General features: G+C 37.0%; 1 protein-coding gene across 1 annotated transcript; it reads left to right on the top strand.

The window, feature by feature from the left end:
- The first annotated feature begins 2,404 nt into the window (after nt 1-2,404).
- afdnb (afadin, adherens junction formation factor b) lies at nt 2,405-21,083 on the top strand. Its single transcript, XM_039674205.2, has 23 exons — nt 2,405-3,254; nt 3,683-3,875; nt 4,766-4,875; nt 5,184-5,338; nt 5,809-5,873; nt 5,975-6,180; nt 6,289-6,434; nt 6,509-6,603; nt 7,070-7,332; nt 10,780-10,923; nt 11,021-11,216; nt 12,630-12,721; nt 12,944-13,018; nt 14,666-14,731; nt 14,818-14,891; nt 15,019-15,137; nt 15,276-15,470; nt 15,543-15,613; nt 15,994-16,152; nt 17,820-18,506; nt 18,608-18,683; nt 18,800-18,848; nt 19,967-21,083. The coding sequence occupies exons 1-23, from the start codon at nt 3,120-3,122 to the stop codon at nt 20,067-20,069; spliced, it is 3,474 nt and encodes a 1,157-aa protein (XP_039530139.2). The 5' UTR covers nt 2,405-3,119; the 3' UTR covers nt 20,070-21,083.
- Nucleotides 21,084-21,133: the final 50 nt, after the last annotated feature.

Here is a 21,133-nt window from a genome sequence, read left to right as displayed (position 1 = left end):
AAAAAAAAAGTCTCACGTGAGAACTCCGGTCTTGCACGTGTGGTGTCGCGCGTTGTGTCCTTTTCATATCTCACGCGTGTTTGTTGTGAAATGTAGTTTGCGTGCAGCGTGCTAGACAGAGTCTGTCGGCGATTTTTCTAAAGTCATGCAGTGTGAAACCTTCTGTCGCCGATCCATCGTCCAGTGTGAACACAGCAGCGACTGAATGCTGGCCAAGATAGTCATGCAGTGTGAAAAGAGCAGCGACCCGACTACTTTGAAAATCGTGCAGTCTGAAAGAGCCATTAGAGGACGCCGTAGGATCGCTTCTTGTAAGTGACGCTAAAGGGCGCCTAAAACGTCAAATATTGAAGCATGGTCAAAGGTGACGCCTTGGGGTGAGAATGCGTTGCCTGATCACACCAAGTTTAGTTTTGTTCCGCGCGATTCGACATGTTGAATCGACGTCGGGCCGTTGGGGAAAGAGAGAACTCTGATTGGCTGTTCAGCTAAGTGAAAGAGTCAGTGCACGATAATAAAAGCAAAACAGCGAGTAAAGAAGTCAAAACGGTAAAGATTGAAGGCTGTTCTTATGTTACGTCATCTTACCTGAGTGTTCCTTGGCGAATATTTGAATATTAACATGAGTGGAGTGGAATAAATAAAGTGTTCAGCAGGATTGATATTTAAACGGTATGCACGCGCTGCTTTGTTTACGTGTGTATCTGCAGTCGGCAGCATCGGTTTTCCTTTTTGAATGACGAATGTATAGACTAATATATCTGCAGAAATAGACAGTTGGCTCATTACATGCAGGCGCAGAACGCACATTATAGCTGGCGGTCGACATCCACACACACACACACACACACAATTTTACAGAACTAGGAACTGAGAGACAATTGAAGTAAACTTGTGTGTAGTATAAAAGTCCAACTTTACACTTGAAAACAATCTAAACTCTGTTTTTATGAAGCAGCGCTTATTGATGCGATTATCAGCATCAAGAGATGAGACTTTGCTGGTGGTGACGTAGCTCCGCCCGCAATATCATGCACGCAAATGCGAGTGACACAACAGCCAATGTCGAGTATTCCCAAGGGGGTAATCCATCAACCGGAAGTTGAAGCCGGCCAGGTGCCGCCATCTTATAGCAGAACTTCACCTGAATTAGCATTTCCATTGATTCCCATTCATTTTGGTGTCACTTTCACAGCGAATAACTTTACATCTGAGGTAATTGAAGACTCCACTTGTCCATTATTTATTTCTAAAGAAACACGACAATGTATAAAATGCTTCATTGCCTTTTAGCTTATGTTATGGCCCCGTAGAAGCAGTTTCTTGTAAAAGTAGGCTAACGATTGCGTCATAACCAAGCGACTCTCTGTCGCACAGTAGAGAAATTACCGTATGGACAGGAGGAGAAGCTCACGGGCAATCGGGAAAACATGGAGGCAAAATGACAAAATAATTAATCAGAATACCTAGAAAAAGTTTCTCCTGCTCCTAGCTCATGGACAGCTCCTACTCACACTCTCCGCTTCTGCAAGTTTCGGAAGGGAATGATTCAGATTTCACATGCTACAGCACTAGAAGACAGACGGGTTGCTCACGTCACATCTACATCGTCAAGCTCTTTTTGAGTCGGTTTTAGTCAGGAACGGAAGTCCTAAAAAATCGCTAAAATGGGCTTTGTCTCAATTGAGTTCCAATGAGATGGCTTTGTCCACTTCTTATAGACCATTTCACAAGATGTAAACAACACTGGTCCAGAAGCACTTCCTGTTTCAGTTTTTTAACACTACATAAAAGCTGGGATAAAATACAACCAACAGAACATTTAAAACTGAATCAAAAAGTTAAACAAACATCTTTAAGATGTTTTCTTTACATGTGAAATAAAGAAAACAGTTACAAACGGAAACAGGAAGTGCTTCTGGACCAGTGTCGTTTACATCTTGTGAAATGGTCTATACTGTCTATGAGTTTTCCCAATTAATGCATGAATTTAACAACAGTATTTAAACTTTGTTACATATGTACCCTAATTGACCATTGACCCATCTATCAATAACACAGCAATCACTCAAAACATCTATAGAAATAGAAACTGCTCACTGCACATTACAACATAGCAATGCATAAATTTGATCAAATTAATGCTAAATTTCAAACTCTAAATCACTCATAGAATGTTCTCCCTTTTGTGAGTAGGCTTTATATTTTTTTCTTTGCCTATTTTACATAAACTTGGGTCTATCTTTATGACTTGCAGCCAGGTGGCATTAGGAAAATCTGAGAGTATAGAATCACTTGCAATCTTAGAATCAGTGATCTTCATCTCTTTTAGATGCTTTCAGACAACAGACTGTTAAATACAGTATGACATATTCCTACATTTATAAAATGTGCTAATTTGTTGTTCTTGTTCATATGTATATTGTCATGTTTAACTTGTGATGTCTATATGTTTTCAGCGTTCGGGGTGATATAGACATATGAAGTATTTTATTGTTTCTTTAAGCAGTTTTATATTCATGCTCATAATTCACATCCAGTCATCCATGAAACTTTTAATGAAGAGATGCTTTTAGAGACACACAGTACATTATGTTAATTAACACATGGTGACCTATTCTCTAGCTATTATAATGTTATATGGTCTGAATCTGAACAAAAGGATAAATTCATTGCATTCATTTTGGGGGGCACGTTCAGCAACACCCGATTTAGTCATTCTAGTTCAGAAGAGCTTAACAGATTTAGAAATTTATTTAACTGAATTTCAGTTTACTAAATGTATTTGACAAAAAACAGTTTAGCATCATATGGGCACTAAAAATAGAGAGATTTCTTCTCTAAATTAAGCTTAAATGGCCATATTAGGACCCTCCCCATGTACGTCAGTGTTGCTGTAGCCATCAAATGAGGGCATCATGGGAAATGAGGTTAGCCTTTCAACTGCTCTGTGTTAATAGGACAAACAAACCTGAACAATCAACCATCAGACTGAATGTTAAACAGGCTGGGGAAAAAAATCAGTGCCAGGCATTTGACTTGAGGATAGTGCGAAGGTTACCTCAGCAGCTTTGACTGCTTAAAAATATCTTTATGTTATAAACAAAGCTTGTCAAGCTATGAAGGAAATGCAGAGAAATGCTTTTGATTTGGACCATGAAAGGGGTTCGGAGGAGCGCCGGAGACTTCAGGAGAACATTCGACAGTGGAATTCAACCCGACTCAGCCTGTTTGAGATCACTGATCCTGATGAGGTGAACACTTTTCTTTTTCCTAATGTTAGAACTACCGTATACTTTCAATCTATTCACAGTGGAAGTATCTATTGGGTTGCTTATATATCCTATTAAGTTCCCCCCTGAATTTCAGTTGGAAAAAGAGGCAAAAAATGCGTGTGATCAGATAATTTGGCCTTTGAAGAATTGGATGATTCCTACTGCCATCTTAGACTTTTGGTTGGAAATTTTTGTGTCTTGGAAAATCTGAGCACATTTTGAGAAAGAGTTAATATATCTCCAGACAGTCGAGATAAGAGATTTCAGGGGATTTTTCTTAGGACAGAAATGTGAGAAGTAGGAGAGTTAAATCTCCTAACTCTTCATTTAATCTCATTGCTGTCTAGTTTGATTACAGTATTTCTGTGTTCAGAATTTAATAGACTTGCATCTTTTTTATTCTTTAGGACTGTGTATTCCATGGAGTTGTTCGTTTCTACCTCCAAGACCATATTTCAGGGAACTGTGCCACCAAATGCATTTGTATCTCAAGCACTACTACCACAAAAGAGGTCATAGAAACCCTGCTGGAGAAGTTTCAGTGTGATGAGGCACTAAATCCTTTCCCATATTCATTATTTGAGGTCTTAAAAAATCAAGGTGAAACCAGGAATTGAACTCTTGTTTTGAGACATTATGTTCTTGCCAGTCTTAAATGAAACTTAAACTTTTGAAAAAACTTTTGCTGATAATTTACTCATCCCCATGTCATCCAAGATGTCAACGTCTTTCTTTCTTCAGTCGAAAAGGAATGAAGGTTTTTGATGAAAACATTCCAGGATTTTTCTCCATATAATGGACTTCAGTGGGAACCAAACGGTTCAAGGTCCAAAAGACAGTTTCAGTGCAAACTGCAAACTGTTCAAAGGGCTTTAAACGATTCCAAACGATGAATAAGGGTCTTATTAAGCGAAACGATCGGTCGTTTAAAAAAATAACCAAGTTTAAGTTTTATAAGCTCAAATGCTCGCCTTGCTCTGTACTGCGAAGCACGTTCATGATTCTCCTGTTCGAACTCGTTCGTCAAAATGAACAAATCTTTCTCTTGTTCGTTGAATGAACCAAATGACTCAGAAAAAGATTTGTTCGTTTTGATGAACGAGTTCGAACAGGAGAGTCACAAACGTGTGTGCATCACAGAACAGAGCAAGGCGAGCATTTGGGTTTATAAAACTTAAACTTTGTTATTTATTTATTAAATGAGCGATCGTTTCGCTTGATTAGACCCTTATTCATCGTCTGAAATCGTTTAAAGCCCTTTGAACAGTTTGCAGTTTGTACCGAAAGTGTCTTTTGGACCTTGAACCGTTTGGTTCCCAATAAAGTCCATTATATGGAGAAAATTGCTGGAATGTTTTCATCAAATACCTTAATTTCTTTTCGACTGAAGAAAGAAAGACATGGATATCTTGGATGCCATGCGGGTGAGTAAATTATCAGCAAAAGCTTTTTCAAAAGTGAACTACTTCTTCTGTGTTTTTGCCATTCAGAGGATAGACAACTGGACCTTTCAGAAAAGCCCTTGGTGGTTCACCTTAACTGGGGTAAAGATACAGATGGCCGATTTGTCTTGAGGAATGACACTTCTGTAACTTCACAGGTGTGTGACATCACTTTCATTCTACTAAATACAATATGCAAGTTAAATTAGTTGGTAACATTTTATAATGCGTTTTCATTTGTTAACATTAGACACGAAGTAACAATGATTCTAAAACCCTTTAAACATAGGTAATGTTAATTTTAACATTTGCTAATATATTATTTAAAAAAAAAAATCTATATGTTGACTTTATTTAATGTACCTGAGCTGACATTTAAAAAAAAAAAAAAATTTAACAAAGATTAATACATACTGTAACATAATGTTCGTAAGGATTTTGGAGTGAATTAAAAACTTTTTTTTAGAATGGCTGTCTGGAAAATAAGGAAAAGGTTGGGGTAATCGAGAATTTTAAAAGGACATTATCAAGGAAAGAGAAGAGTAAAAAGAAAGAGACGAACAAAGAAGTTTCTCTTAGTCACATTTTGAAGAACGATGGTTCTGAAAGTAAAACGAACAGGTAGGAAATCTTTTTTTTTTCTTCACCATAGCATGACTATTCTTTCTTCCTAGAAGCATTTGTGATAAATTCTTGAGGTGTTGTGGTATTCCTAAAAAAATAAACTTATCATAAAGCTATAGTATATAGAAACCTAATTTGTTTAATATGACTGTTTAAACTATTTAAAAAAAAATCTTATTGAGTGTGTGCAAATATTCATATTATAGCAAAGGTTTTGTAGACACCACACCACATAGTATATCCTATGCAATGAGACTAGAAACTGTCTGGTTACAGATATTCTTCTAAATATCAGAAAATCGGCTGAATTGATTCGAAAAATGGTAAAACTCAATTGTTTAACCCTGAGGGAGTTGTAAAATGAGCCTATTTCCAAAAAAAAAAAGTATCCCTTTAAGCATATCCCAGTTAAAGCAACATTCATCATCCCCCAAAAAATATTTGTACATTTTCCCTTTTCATTACAGCAAAACACAAGACTACCTTAAAGTGAAATGGAATCTCCCAATCAGCATTTCTTTAAAGGAAAAAGGTACATTTGTGTATCCTGTCACAATAAAATAACTCAGTCTGCACAAATACACAATTCTCTGTAATGTAATTTGCGTGTTACGTCATTGATTTCTGTTTCAGATGACGATCGTTTCTTGCGTGCTGTGATAAATGACATCAACAGCTCCACGATTCACTTTAAGCTCTCGCCTGCATATGTGTTTTATCTGGTTGGGCGATTTTTAACCAGCCAACCCGTGCAGAGGAATAAACCTCAACAACAGACTGAACAAAGACTCCGCATTATATTTGACAAGATTGTGAGCTTGATTCAAGACATCATTGAGGTATTCAAAAATCTATTATTAAAACAAATGTACTGTATGATTTACTCGATGACTTCAAGATCAACTTCCCTGATAATTTCCATGAATGTGTCTGTGTTTCCCGTTTAGAAACAGAGGAACATCGCAGTGGCTCTTGCCTTCTGGATGGCCAACGCATCTGAGCTCCTGAACTTTGTCAGACGGGACAGAGATCTGTGTCCCATCACACTCCAGGCTCAAAACACTCTTGCTCAACTTGTGCAACAGGCTTTCAGGTATGATAAAAGTGATGTTTGCAGCGAGGGTGATGTATTTTTGACCGTTTAATAAAGCATTAATTTTTCCTCAGGTACCTGTCACATTGGCTTCAGGTTGATCTTGAAAACCACTTGCCTGCATTCTTTGCTGATGTAAAAAAGGAAACAGCTCAGGCAACAGAAATAGGTAGGCCTACATTCTTAATTGTGTTTTCTGTACATCCTTTCACATAGACTGTTGTGGCATATTTTGAATGAATTTTGTCCATATCAATCTACTGTATAATTGTGGTGTCATCTTATTCAGAATTACCCACAATTAATTGTGAAAACAATCTGGTTGATAAATTTGCATGTCAGTCAAATGGATCAGGTTTTGTATGTTGCACGTTTGGATCCACCCTGCTATCAAAAATTCTAAGAATGTTTGGCTAATGTTTCCATTAAAGTTATGAAACGTCATTTCTGAATTTCCAGTCAAAGCAGCTAAGGCTCACTAACCTTCATGCTATTCTTCCAGTTATTTTGTTATTCCCAGTTTCTCTTTTATGTTTTAAATGTTGTTTTTTATGTGAAACATCTGGATTAAAGATGGTGACATTGCACATGGTAGCAAATAAAGATTTTGTTCTGTTCTGAATTTGTGTTTTTAGAAGGCGTCTTGAACATTCTCATAAAGACCATGAGTTTGCTCCGAAGGTGTCGGGTCAACCCTGCTCTGAGCATCCAGCTGTTTTCTCAACTTTTTCACTTCATGGGGGCCTGGATCTTGAACCGGTTCACTGCACCGGGATCAACGTTGTGCTCGAACTACTGGGGCAAAACTCTACGCCAGCGTCTGAGACACATAGAGGCCTGGGCAGAAAGACAAGGGCTGGAGCTGGCTGTTGACTGCCATCTCAGTCGTATAATCCAGGTAGCGTATCTGAAAACAGATGATGAGAAAATGATGTGCACTCTTAACCCTCCTGTTATCCTCAAATCTGATAACACTTTTTACCCTCTGGGGTCAATTTGACCCCAGTAATTTAAACCTCCACAATATGTTTATTTTTTTTACAAAGGTTTGTCTCAGTTAGTTTATGTCTTTGTTGATTACTTAAGTAATGTTTTAAGTTGACATCCACCCACCACCCCCCTCCCCACCCCACCTAACCCCACCGAACCCCTTATACATCCAGAATAGCCATTGCACGACTATGGACAAATTTACAAATCAACATAAAATCTTACTGATTTGACCTAAAATTGGAAAAGTATAAATACATCTGGTGTTTTATTTGTTTTATAATATTTCTAAGTATAGATTTATGCAATCTATGACATTTGGAAAGAAAAACTATTTATTTTATCAAGGATAGTAACACGAGTTATGTTTGGGGTCAATCTCACAAAAATTATGTTTTCTCCTCCCCCATGGCACGGGAAACATCAAATTTCTCACAAAAATGATGTTTTCCCCTCCCCAATGCACAGGTAAGAATTATTAGTTATCTTGAGAATTATGTCACATGTCATGTGAACTACTAGTAGTTCTCGCAATACTACAGATATGGTTATGTTTGGTTAGAGCCCTAAAACAGAGGGACGTTTTTTGAAAATGATATTGAATATGTAAAATTACAATGAATATTATAAATTCAAATTATAACATGTTATAATGACCTCAATATAACAACCAAAACAAATGTGTGTGAAATTTTAATATTTCTTCTGTTTTATTATACAACTAAAAGAGCCTGGGGTCAAATTGACCCCAAGGAACACCGATGCTACAAAATTTGTACAGGACTTTGAAAAAATATTAGCAGGTTAATTTTATGTTTACAGAGTTGTCCCCATTAAATTAGGAAAAGTCATTAAATTTGAAGCAAAAAAAAAAAAAAATATGTTTTTACAGACGTTAAACATTGAATGGGGTCAAATTGACCCCAAGGATAAGAGGAGGGTTAAAAATAAAGGTTATTTATTGGCATGGTTGTGTGAATAACGTTTAACATCCTTCATACACTCTTAGAAGCAAAGGTTTCAAATAGTTTTTTTCTCCCACAGTGATACCATCAAATAACCATTTTTGGTTCCCCTAAGAACCTTTCAGTGAACTGTTATTCAAAGAACCATTATTTTCTTAGGGTGTATTCACACCTGCCTTGTTTGGTTCGATTGAATCGAACTCTAGTTCGTTTGCCCCCTTGGTGCGGACCTTTTGGGCAGGTGTGAATACAGCAATCGAACTCGGGTGCGGACCAAACAACCGAACCGAGACCCAGCTGAAGAGGTGGTCTCGGTACGGTTCCAAACGAACTCTGGTACGGTTCGTTTACGGTGTGAACATGAACCGACCCAATTGCAAGAAAGCACTGCGTCGAAAGAGAATATTGCGTGTCTTTCTGCGCGTCGTGTGTGAATGTCTAATCGCGCAAAGATGCAAAAAAAAAATATCATTTGCAGTTCATAAAGCATTTGCAGTTCACCACCTTTTGGTGGTGGTTGACAAGTTTTCCCCTTAAAGCGAGTGCCGAGAAAAATTCTATATAAATGTAATGAATTATTATTATTATTAATGTAAAAATAGTTACAATACAAGGATGATGATGCGTTAATTTACGTTAAACTGGACAAATTTAATCGCAAGCGTTAACATTGACAGCGCTTGTTGTTAGTACACAATAAGAATCTCATTATTTGAATGAGTGAACATAGCCCCTCTCTATAAATGAAAACTTTATACCTTCTCCGTCTTCTGTGCACTGCCACTTGTAACGCAAAGTTGAGAGGTTGCCCAGAGATAAAAAAAAAAAAAAACAGAAGGTGGTCGAATGAAAAGATGCACGAGAGACGAGAGTTGTCGTAGTATTTCCCCGCGTTTATAGAGCCACTCAAACGTTACACTCGTCGTCTTCTCAAAATCCGAATTACAACTTCGTTTAGATGACATTGTATCATATGATACTCATTAGTTTCTTCATATTGCGTTTGTACAGAATTAACACAAAATTAGTAAAAGAACAAATATTGCAGTATGAAATATATGGAAATATCTCCATGCTGAGCCTTTTTTGCTCTTCCTGATTTCCCTTGAGAATCCTTGTCCAATGAATGGACGACCTTAGCACACGTGTGGTTTGGTTTACAAATTTTGGTTCACTTGCAAAAAGAGCAGTGTCAAAGCAAACCGTACCAAAAAAATAATAATAATAATTTTTGGTCCGGACCAAAGCAAGTGAACTATCGGACTTTCCTGGTGTGAATACACCCTTAGTGTGAAGAGCATTTTAATATTCTAAAGGCCATTTTTCAATATAGAACATGTTGTTCAATGAATGGATGATAAAGGTTCATCATGGAAACATCAATGCCAATCAAGAACCTTTGCTTATAAGAGCGTAGTGGTGTAGCGTAGTTACAAATAGTTGTTCAGTTCAGAGTAAGACAGGAATCGTGTCTTTGTGGCCGTTTTTCTGGTGATTAAGGGATAATAATAGACTTCTTCACCTGACAAATGGTTGCCGAAAGCAAAAATCTTTTTTGAAGAAAGCATTATGTGCTAGACTTAGCACCCCAAAATTAGCAAGTATTGGATTTCATTTATAATCAAATATGATGCAGGGTGGTGTTTTTAAGTTTAAACATTTTCTTCATAAATGTCATTTACCATTTAATAAAAATAATAATGGTCCTCTTAAAGGGACAGTTCACAGTAAAATTATATCTAAGTCATGCATTACTTATCCTGGTGTTGTTCAAATGTATGCCTTCTTTCATTTATGGACCACGAGAGGATTTTTTTTTTTTTTTAAATGTCTTGCTTGTCCATATAATGGCAGTGAATAGCAACCAGCATCAAGCTTTTTAAAAAGATGCAAAAGTATCACAGAATGATCCCATGTGACACGTGCCGTACATCACAACTTGTGTGCATTTTCTGGATGATATGGATACTAATAGAGTCTTACAAAAGTGCACACCATGCAGCCATACACCAATGGCCAAGGTCAATTTTGTTAAATAATACATAAAATTTCACTAAATGTTTTTTACCAAACCCTACTGCCAGAACACTTGGAATATACAGTATGTATCTCAAGGGATTATTCTGTGATACTTTTGCATCTTTTAAAAAAAGCTTGATGCTAGTCACTATTCACTTTTGGCTTGTGTTGGCTAAGTTTTAAATATGGATATTTTTTCTTACAAATAAACGCTTCACTTCAGAACTCCCCGGAGCCATGTGGAGCACTTTTATCATGGATGGATGCACTTTAGAGTGACCATCAAAACCAAAGGGTGACCATCAATATCAAAAGATCTGACCCATCCGGGTTATGATAGTTATTTCCTTAAAAATGCTGCTTCTCCTCAGGCGACGATGCTCCTGACCATGACTTCTCACTCCACACGCAACGCTCTGATGATTCAGTCCACATGTTACAAGCTAAACTCCCTGCAGCTAAGAGCACTGATGAGCAAATATCACTACGCCCCAAATCAACCCCACTTTCCACCCGTAAGTGAAACTCGCATGAAAATCAAAACAGCTATGCATACTGGTATTTTTTGTCCCACTGGAAGGTGATGTCTACATTAGAGTTTGTCATTCATAGGTACTGATAGACCGCGTAGCTGCCTTGGCGGAGACCACAACAGACGTTCTGAGAAGAGAGGGAGGAGAAATCCGACTGGAAGAGGAACTAGAGCTTCACCTGCCTTTCCTCCTGCCCGAGGACGGGTATTCATGTGATTCCATGCGTGGCATTCCCAAGGGATTTCAGGAGTTTTTAGAGCCCATCTGTCGCAAAGGTACTATTCAAGCCTACCTTTATTTAGCGCTTTATACAATACAGATAGTTTCAAAGCAGCTTTACACCGATAAACAGGAAAATAAGGATTAATGATGCAAACAGAATTCAATTCTGCTATAAAGCAGCTCTAAAAAGACAATACCGTAATTCAGCAAAGGACAGTTCAGTGTTGATTGAGTTCAGTTCCACTTGTAAAGTTCAATTAATATGAGTTCATTTCAATTCAAAGCAGCTCTGCAGAAAACACAGGGTCATCATCCAGCTAAATTCAGTTCAAGTTTACTTCTCATCAATGGTGTCAAAGCTCAAATCAAAAATTGCTAAAGGATTTAAAGGATTTTGTCATCATTTACTCACATTCATGCAGTTCTGAACCCATAAGACTTTGGTTAATCTTTGAAGCACAAATTAAGATTTTTAATGAATTTTTAATTAAGATTTTTAATGAAACCGAGAGGTTTTAGTAGTCTTAGTTAATGTTAATTTCAACATTTGCAAATAAAAAAAGTTGTGTATGTTCATTTTGGTAATAATCCACTGTCAACTACCAAACAAACAATACATATATATTTTTAACTGATGTTTACAAATGTTAATAAGCGGCACAAGAATATCACTCATTCATTGTTACTTTATGTTAGCTATTGCTTTAAAGTATAAGACTATATAACAATCTGTGAAATAAGTTGTCTTAAGATATGTCCACCCTGATATGTGCAGAAAAACATATAATAATTGCATTGTAAAGCTTTTATTTTATCATTAAGATAAACATTTGTATGTACTTCATTTACTCACACTCATGTTGTTCCAAACCCATAAGACTTTAGTTTTAACCAAATTTTGGTTACCTGGACAAAAAATCTCTCATGTTTTGTTAGACTAAGCAGGTCATAAAGATGTCATAAATTGAATTATATGAATTGAGTAGTTTAATCAAGTCTTGTGAAGACACAACCACTTTATATGATGAACAGATTTAATTAAAGCTTTTATTCACATGTAAACAAAGATACATAGAGTGCATCATACTGTAAGGCAAATATGTTAAATGTGTAAGCTAGAACAAACCTATATGGTTTGCATGTTTGAGCTTATGTGTTGTGCCATATGTGTTTGTGTGCGTGTGTGTGTGTCAATCAAGGTTTGGTTATCCTGGACTTTTAATGGAGGGACAGAAATATTTCAGGTTTTATTAAAAAAAAAAAAAAAATCAATTTGTGATTCAAAGATTAAGGAAAGACTTACAGGTTTGGAACGACATGGGGGTGAGTACACTTTTGGGTGGACTATCCCTTTAAAAGTCAATACATAGACTTAAAACCAATGGTTACTAAAAATACATACATATATGAATTACTATTTAATGGTTATCAAAAACTTGTGCCAAATGAACTTGTGACTTTTCTAGGTCTCTGCAAATTAGTTTCTCATTCCATCTGTGTTGGGACTTGGACCATTTTCTTTGGCCTGTCAGATTGTTCCACTGAGTGTTCAACTTGGGTATGTTGCTCATTTACAGATAAAACATAAATTAAAGTAAACAATTCCTAAAAATTGCAAATAATTGATGAGGTAGTAATGAACCTCGTCCTTATCCATCAAGTACACCTGGACTATGGAGGACCTGTTGTTAACTGTTAATCAGTTTAAGCTTAGCCTACTTAAAGATTTTCTGCATTAACTCTGAAACGTTCTTTATACATGTTATGTTATCAATATTAGAAACCTGATCCAGTGAAAATAACTCTGAAGAAACCTTTGCATGGTGGAATGGGAGTGAGCATAGTAGCTGCCAAGGTAAGACTAAATTCAATAAAAAGTCATTTTGTAGCAATTTACAATAAGGTTTCATTTGTTAACATTAGTTAACAACATTAGTTTACAGTTGTGTCTGTCAAATGCACTGTCAACTAACAAAACAAAGAACACTAGGATAAACCTCATTGGTTCTTGTAGAAGCTCAAACGTGCTTCGTATCACGAGAATGAACCTCATTGGTTCTTGCAGAAGCTCAAACGTGATCCGTAACATGAGAATGAACCTCATTGGTTCTTGCTGAAGCTCAAACGCGCTGTATAACACGAGAATGAACTTCATTGGTTCTTGCACGTGAAGCGGACATGCTTGAGCTTCCATTTATCACAACTGATGTGTGTTGATGAATGCTTATATGTGAATAAAAACCTAAAATTCTATCTATCTATCTGACTAAACTGCTCAATTAATAATATGGATTCATTTTACAATCTCTTTATGAACGTTAAAGGAGTAGTTCACTTTTGAAAAAACTTAAATTTTGCTGATAATTTATTCACCCCCATGTCATCCAAGATGTCCATGTCTTTCTTTCCTCAGTCGAAAAGAAATTAAGGTTTTTGATGAAAACATTCCAGGATTTTTCTCCTTATAATGGACTTCAATGGGAACCAGGTCCAACCGAGGTCCAAACGACAGTTATAACAGTTACAGATGCAGCTTCAAATGTCTTTAAACGACACCAGACGATGAATAAGGGTCTTATCATGCGAAACGATCGGTTATTTCAAAACTTATTACAAAAATGTAACTTTTCTAAGGACAAATGCTAGCCTTTCTCCATTCTGTGAGGCACGTTTGCAACGTCACGTAATAAGTAATTACGTTCAAAAGGTCACGGGCGACGTAGCCAGAAGTACAGAGTTAGAGTGTTTACAAGTTGAACGCATAGGTTGAACGTGAAAACTAACTCAAACGCCGTTTACAAAAAAGGAATTAAAAGGTAAAACAACGATGTCGGACGATTTTGATTCTGTACTTCCGGCTACGTCGCCCGTGACCTTTTGAACGTAATTACGTATTACGTGACGTTGCAAACGCGCCTCACAATATATTACAAGGCTAGCATTTGTCCTTAGAAAAGTTACATTTTTGTAATAAGCTTTGAAATAAGCGATCGTTTCGCATGATAAGACCCTTATTCATCGTTTGGTGTCGTTTAAAGACATTTGAAGCTGCATCTGAAACTGTTATTAACTGTCGTTTGGACCTCGGTTGGACCTGGTTCCCATTGAAGTCCATTATAAGATGAAAAATCCTGGAATGTTTTCATCAAAAACCTGACGTCTTGGGACGTCTTTTGACCATACATCAACTTCCGCCGTTTTAGGGTACCCTTTAACGTCAGTTACATGACGGTCATACAACTGACGCTTTACCTTTAACGTCAGTTAGGTGACGGCGTAGGTTTAGGTCTGGGGTAGGGTTAGGATCCGATAACGTCATCTAACCGACGTTTAAGGGTACCCTAAAACTGCGGATGTTGACGTATGGTCAAAAGACGTCCCAAGATGTCAGTTATATGATGTCTTGGGATGAGACTGCGCTGTAGAGGAACAGAAAGCTCTCAGATTTCATCAAAATATCTTCATCTGTGTTCCGTATAACATTTATATATATATCCTACAGGGCGCTGGACAGGAGAAGCTTGGCATTTTCATCAAATCTGTCGTCCAGGGAGGAGCAGCAAATGTGGTCAGTATCGTTGAGCAAAAAACAAAAGCATGAGCCATAAATGTGCCTATTTGCACCATATTATTTACTATTGAGTTTTGATGAAGGATGGCAGACTGAATCCAGGAGATCAGTTACTGAGTGTGGATGGCAAAAGTCTCACGGGAGTGTCACAGGAAAGGTGAAATAATCAGAATATTACTTAATTATTTAGTGTTATTTAAGACTCTTATGTGCGTATGACAAGGCATGACAAGAACTACTGCACATTTGGAAGTGAAAACTGATTTAATAATGATCCTTTTCAGGGCTGCAGAGATAATAATGCACACTGGATCAGTTGTAACGCTGGAAACTCTCAAGTCAGCAGCCGCATATTACGGTTTTGAGGGAGTATTTACCCAGCCGCCACAAGCAACATCTAAAGGTAGTAAATATTAAGCACGTTTAATTACAAAAATTATGCATGAACCATTTGTAACACTTCAATTAAAAATCATGTTTGTACAGCCAATATATAATCTATGGCTTTTGAATATGCATGCTTTTGTTTTATGTTTGTTAGATCATGATAATGGTGGACAGTCAAAGCAGAAGTCCAGTGTCTCTGATCTCTGTGACAGTGCCGAACCATCAGATTCTGGTCCATCAAGACCAGTAACCTTTAGAAACCAGCACTCAATTAGCAGAGCAAACACAAAACAAAACCAGAAATTGCTCAAGAAGAAACTGGAGTATCGTTCAAATCCCAACCTGACATGTGAGTGCTTATATTTGCACATTATTTTTTGTTTGTTTTTGGGTTATTAAGCTCTTTTTCTGTTTCTGTCAGATACGGCTGTTGATCCTGTTCTCCAAGAAAAGATTATACTATCTTTATCCACTGACAATTTAATGGATTCTGTGAGTATCATTGATCTACTATTTGATAGCTTATAATATTATTATAATAGTTTTTTTTTATTATTATTATTTTGAATGGGAATTTATATATATATATATATATATATATATATATGTGTGTGTGTGTGTGTGTGTGTGTGTGTGTGTGTGTGTGTGTGCGTGTGTGTGTGTGTGTGTGTGTGTGTTGAGGCGGTGTGGCATCCTTATATATGTATATGTATGTATGTATATGTTTATTTTATTTCAAATAATATTTGCATGGTATTGGTGTGAGTTTCAGTTTTAATTAATAATAATAACCCTGGTAAAGATTCAAGTTTTTGTTGTTTTTGCTCTTTTGACCTCACTATCTATCTTCTATATTTCTATATCTCACCCAGGTGAAACCCAGAAACCCTCTTTTAAACACAGATACTTATCACAGGGAATATCTGACCCTGCCAGCATCGAAACAGCATAGCAATAAAGTACCCGGAACCACAGGAAAACCTCAGGATATTTCTGTATTCTCCAGGGATCTGCAAAATATCAACATTATGGTATTTGTGTGTTGCACTTTTATTGCCATGTTTGATATTTGTGCTTCCGTAATATTTTCATCAGAAGCAAAATAACACACACACACACGTTTGTTTCACTATATTAGTGAGAACATGGCATAGACTTCCATTAATTTTTATGTCAGTTTAATTATATTTTACTTACATAAATCTATTTATTTATAAGCCTTTTTAACTAAGAACCAGTAAAATGTCTTTACTAGTCAGTTGTCATAATATTTCACTATATAAGTGAGGATGTTTGGCCCATACAAATATAAGTAACTTTATATTATAATTGACTATAACTGAAAGTTTTAGATTTTATTATTCTCTCTCTCTCTCTCTCTCTCTCTCTCTCTCTCTCTCTCTCTCTATATATATATATATATATATATATATATATATACATATATATATATAGCCTACACTCACCTAAAGGATTATTAGGAACACCTGTTCAATTTCTCATTAATGCAATTATCTAATCAACCAATCACATGGCAGTTGCTTCAATGCATTTAGGGGTGTGGTCCTGGTCAAGACAATCTCCTGAACTCCAAACTGAATGTCAGAATGGGAAAGAAAGGTGATTTAAGACATTTTGAGCGTGACATGGTTGTTGGTGCCAGACGGGCCGGTCTGAGTATTTCACAATCTGCTCAGTTACTGGGATTTTCACGCACAACCATTTCTAGGGTTTACAAAGAATGGTGTGTAAAGGGAAAAACATCCAGTATGCGGCAGTCCTGTGGGCGAAAATGCCTTGTTGATGCTAGAGGTCAGAGGAGAATGGGCCGACTGATTCAAGCTGAGGTATGCAGCAAAGCATTTGTGAAGCCACAACATGTACAACCTTGAGGCGGATGGGCTACAACAGCAGAAGACCCCACTGGGTACCACTTATCTCCACTACAAATAGGAAAAAGAGGCTACAATTGGCAAGAGCTCACCAAAATTTGAAAATTGAAGACTGGAAAAATGTTGCGTGGTCTGATGAGTCTCGATTTCTGTTGAGACGTTCAGATGGTCGAGTCAGAATTTGGTGTAAACAGAATGAGAACATGGATCCATCATGCCTTGTTACCACTGTGCAGGCTGGTGGTGGTGGTGTAATGGTGTGGGGGATGTTTTCTTGGCACACTTTAGGCCCCTTAGTGCCAATTGGGCATCGTTTAAATGCCACGGCCTACCTGAGCATTGTTTCTGACCATGTCCATCCCTTTATGGCCACCATGTACCCATCCTCTGATGGCTATATCCAGCAGGATAATGCACCATGTCACAAAGCTTGAATCATTTCAAATTGGTTTCTTGAACATGTCAATGAGTTCGCTGTACTAAAATGGTCCCACAGTCACCAAATCTCAACCCAATAGAGCATCTTTGGGATGTGGTGGAATGGGAGATTCGTGCCCTGGATGTGCATCCCACAAATCTCCATCAACTGCAAGATGCTATCCTATCAATATGGGCCAACATTTCTAAAGAATGCTTTCAGCACCTTGTTGAATCAATGCCATGTAGAATTAAGGCAGTTCTGAAGGCGAAAGGGGTCAAACACAGTATTAGTATGGTGTTTTCTAATAATCCTTTAGGTGAGTGTACATACACATTCAAATTCTATTGCACCCACAATCACAAAGAATAACTGTTGAATCTCACAGAAACAGGCACATTCTCAAGACAATATTTGGAGTGTAGAAAATGGACGCCCTCTTGTGGACAGATCAAGATTTTTGAAGAAACAGCAAGAACTGAGCAAATGGAACAGCCTTACAACCATAAGCCCATTGGATTCCAGCTTGTCCAGCATGGGACACAAAAATGGACTCTGGAAGATCCCGACAACCACCCAGTCCATCCCTCTATCGCAGCCGAAAAGAATGGACGTCCCCTACTCGCCACAAGCCAATAGTCTTTCGTTTAGCACATTCCGTCAGCCTGCGGAAACCCAAGTTATGTCTCCAGCACATCAACATCAGAGCAATGCATCACCATCTCAAAGACCACAGCAGGTCCTCAAGAAAAAAACGGTTGTCTTCCACTCCTCTGTGAAGACATCCCAGAATGACAAAGCCTCAGAACTTTTAAGTGCTAATCTTGAGAAAGTGGTCGAGAAGACAAGTAAACTCGCTACTACAGACCGGCTGGGACAGGAAGTGCAGCAGCTGCAGGCCAAAGTGTGGCGCACCCTGGAGGAGAGTGAACGTCTGCGCAGACTCTCTCTAGAGCTGCAGTTCCAGAGGAGACTAGAGGAGTACCAGCACAACGGGGATGAAGATAAGGATGAGGATGATGAGAGCCATTCCGGGGAAGAACGGAAGACGTTTCAGACAGGAAGTGATGCAGTGGTGAGATGTGTACACTGAAACATCACAATAACAAAACAACATACTTGCCAAATAACACACCACATACACATTTAACACATGTTATTAATGTCATCCTATAGAGTAAGTGTGAGAAGAATGAAACCGCGGCTGACCAGCAAAAGGAAGGCCACTTTTGTCAAGAGGACAGTTTGAAAGGTATTGGACAGTATTTCAAAATCAATGTCAATGATTAATATTAATATTGGTTAATGTTGGTTGACTGATTAATATTGGTTTAGACATAGGTCTGACAATGATTTCTGGAATTGCAGATGGAATCAAACATGAATCTTTGGGATATGAAATGAAGTTCTCTTCTAGGTGAGTCTCAACTCTAAATTCATAATTCATTCTGCTTTAACTCTCCAAAATTGTCACAGTCCTTCGTCTGCACCATCCTGTCTGCGTCTCCAGCACTACACTTCCCATGATCCTCTTGTCTGCACACCTGAACTCACTCCCTCATCAGCCTCACGTTCAGCGTCCTGTTCATCTGTTTCACCTGTCTTCACCTCATTATGTTTGATTCTTCCGTGTATTTAGTTCCCTCAGTTTCATTCTGTCTTGGTCGGTCAATGTTCGATGTTACTCTGTGTACCCCGTCTTCCTGCCTGTTTTTGGAATTAAATATATATTGTCTTCGTTAGAACCTGGACTCAGCCTGTCCTTCTGCCTGCACACACCGTGACAAAAATAGGGGGAGAGTGTCATATTTCGTTGTTTTCTTTACTTTACTTACTTTATTTTATTTATAAAGTACTTTACGACTGCACCTACAGACCAAAGTGCTGTACAATCAGCAGCATAAAAACAAAACTTGACAACTTTAGTCAATATTTCTCAGACCATGTTTATTTTAATGGTAATTTAATGACTGTTCGGTTCAGTTTAACCCCGTAAAGCCAGAAATATTAAATAGCAGTACAAAAAATTTAATAGTTTGAAGTGGAACAGTTTATTGAACCTTTTTGACAAACTTTGTTATCAGTGTTATACGGTAGGGGGCGCTATTACAAATCTTAATCTCCAGTCTGGATCAAAACAGGTGAAGAAGCAGAAATCAGAAACAAATACATGTTATTCACAAGCCTGATGAATCATATTTGATTCATTTTCAAATGATTTTTCTGAAAACTGATGTATGTGTAAACTGTTACTTTAGCCCAGTAATTTGTTTTATCTTAATCTGACATATTATTCTGAGATCCCAGTTCAGTTCTATCTTTATTATATCATTGACTGTTGTGTATGTCATTGTGTTTTATTGCACTTTTTTAAAAATATGATGGACAGAACTCTGATTTCTAAATAACAATCATTTTAAAAAGTCTATTCTAGCATAGCCCTTGTGACAACTTTTTGCTTCATTTGTTTTAATTGTTTATTTACAAGAACCCGTATTAATTCAATGCAATCAGGTGTGTTTTTTACTCTTACAGTGAAACGGATCACAAACGCTTCAAAACACAGCGAGCCCTAGAGAATCTGAGCTTTAAGGAGCGTCAGCAGCTGTTTTCTTCAAGTAAAGTCAAAGTGTCCTGATGAAAAGGCAAACCACTAAGAATTTTTTTCTTCTGGAGGCTACTTGTCCATCATTCAGACAATCTGGTGTCTTAAAAAATGAACAAGACTGAATTATAGCTCATGATTTGTTTCTAGATCCTCCTTGAACCGCATGCAAGTTTTAAAATTGTATACACATAAGGTAAACCGGTAATACTTATGCCTAACTAATGCACAGATAATACTGAATTAATGTGTAACTAATGATTATCTAAGCTATTCATTAATGATTACCACATTAGGAACTAATTAAGAGTCTGTAAGGTTAATGTATTAGTTCATACATGAATTGTTATTAATTAACTATGTAATTGTTGATTAATTCCATAATAACTCATATGTTAATTACCAGAATGAGCCAAAGCCTTGTATTTCAACTTCCAGATAATGACAGGTACACTAATATGCATTAATACATGATTAATTACTTCTTTTTTAGTGCAAATTCATGTGCAAATTACTACAATTACTAGTTAATAATGATGTGCCTCAACAAGTAAAGTCATAAAGATACCTTTGCAAATCATTAGCTAATGATTAATTAAAGCAGACAACTGGAAGTTTGAAGTGCATAGCTTTGACTAATTGTGGGAATTAACACATTAATTTACACTATTAGTTAATAAAATATGTTATTAAGGAATTAATACACAATGACACATTGAATTAATAGCAATTCATGTATTACTTAATCTATTAATCATATAGACTCTTTATTAGTTGCTGATGCAGTAATCATTAATTAACGGTTTAGTTCTTCATTAGTTATACATTAACTCATGATTATCTGTGCATTAGTTAAGCATTAAATAATGCATATTAGTGCGCCCGTATTGTAAAGTGTTACCGGTAAACCCATATAAGATAGGCCACTTTTTCGTTTCAGTTATTAAAAAGGTGGCATAGTTTATTTAATTTGACCACTACTTTTCACATAGTGGCACTACATTATAGAAATATCCTGTAGGAATGTATTAATAGTGGAAATAGCAGGATGTCGTAGTGTCTCTCATTACAGTTGCTTTTTCATTTGATAGCAGCCT

Source organism: Pimephales promelas, chromosome 15, assembly GCF_988280905.1.
Source record: "Pimephales promelas chromosome 15, fPimPro1.hap1.1, whole genome shotgun sequence".
Lineage (NCBI taxonomy): Eukaryota > Metazoa > Chordata > Actinopteri > Cypriniformes > Leuciscidae > Pimephales > Pimephales promelas.
The sequence above is the reverse complement of the archived record's forward strand: the minus strand, read 5'-3'. Positions and strand labels throughout refer to the sequence as shown.

Coding starts and splice junctions, on each gene's coding strand:
- afdnb (XM_039674205.2), top strand. CDS start 3,120: ATGAAGGAAATGCAGAGAAATGCTTTTGATTTGGACCATGAAAGGGGT. Junction 4,876..5,183: donor ACACTTCTGTAACTTCACAG/GTGTGTGACATC, acceptor ACTTTTTTTTAG/AATGGCTGTCTGGAAAATAA. Junction 16,153..17,819: donor TGCAAAATATCAACATTATG/GTATTTGTGTGT, acceptor TGAATCTCACAG/AAACAGGCACATTCTCAAGA.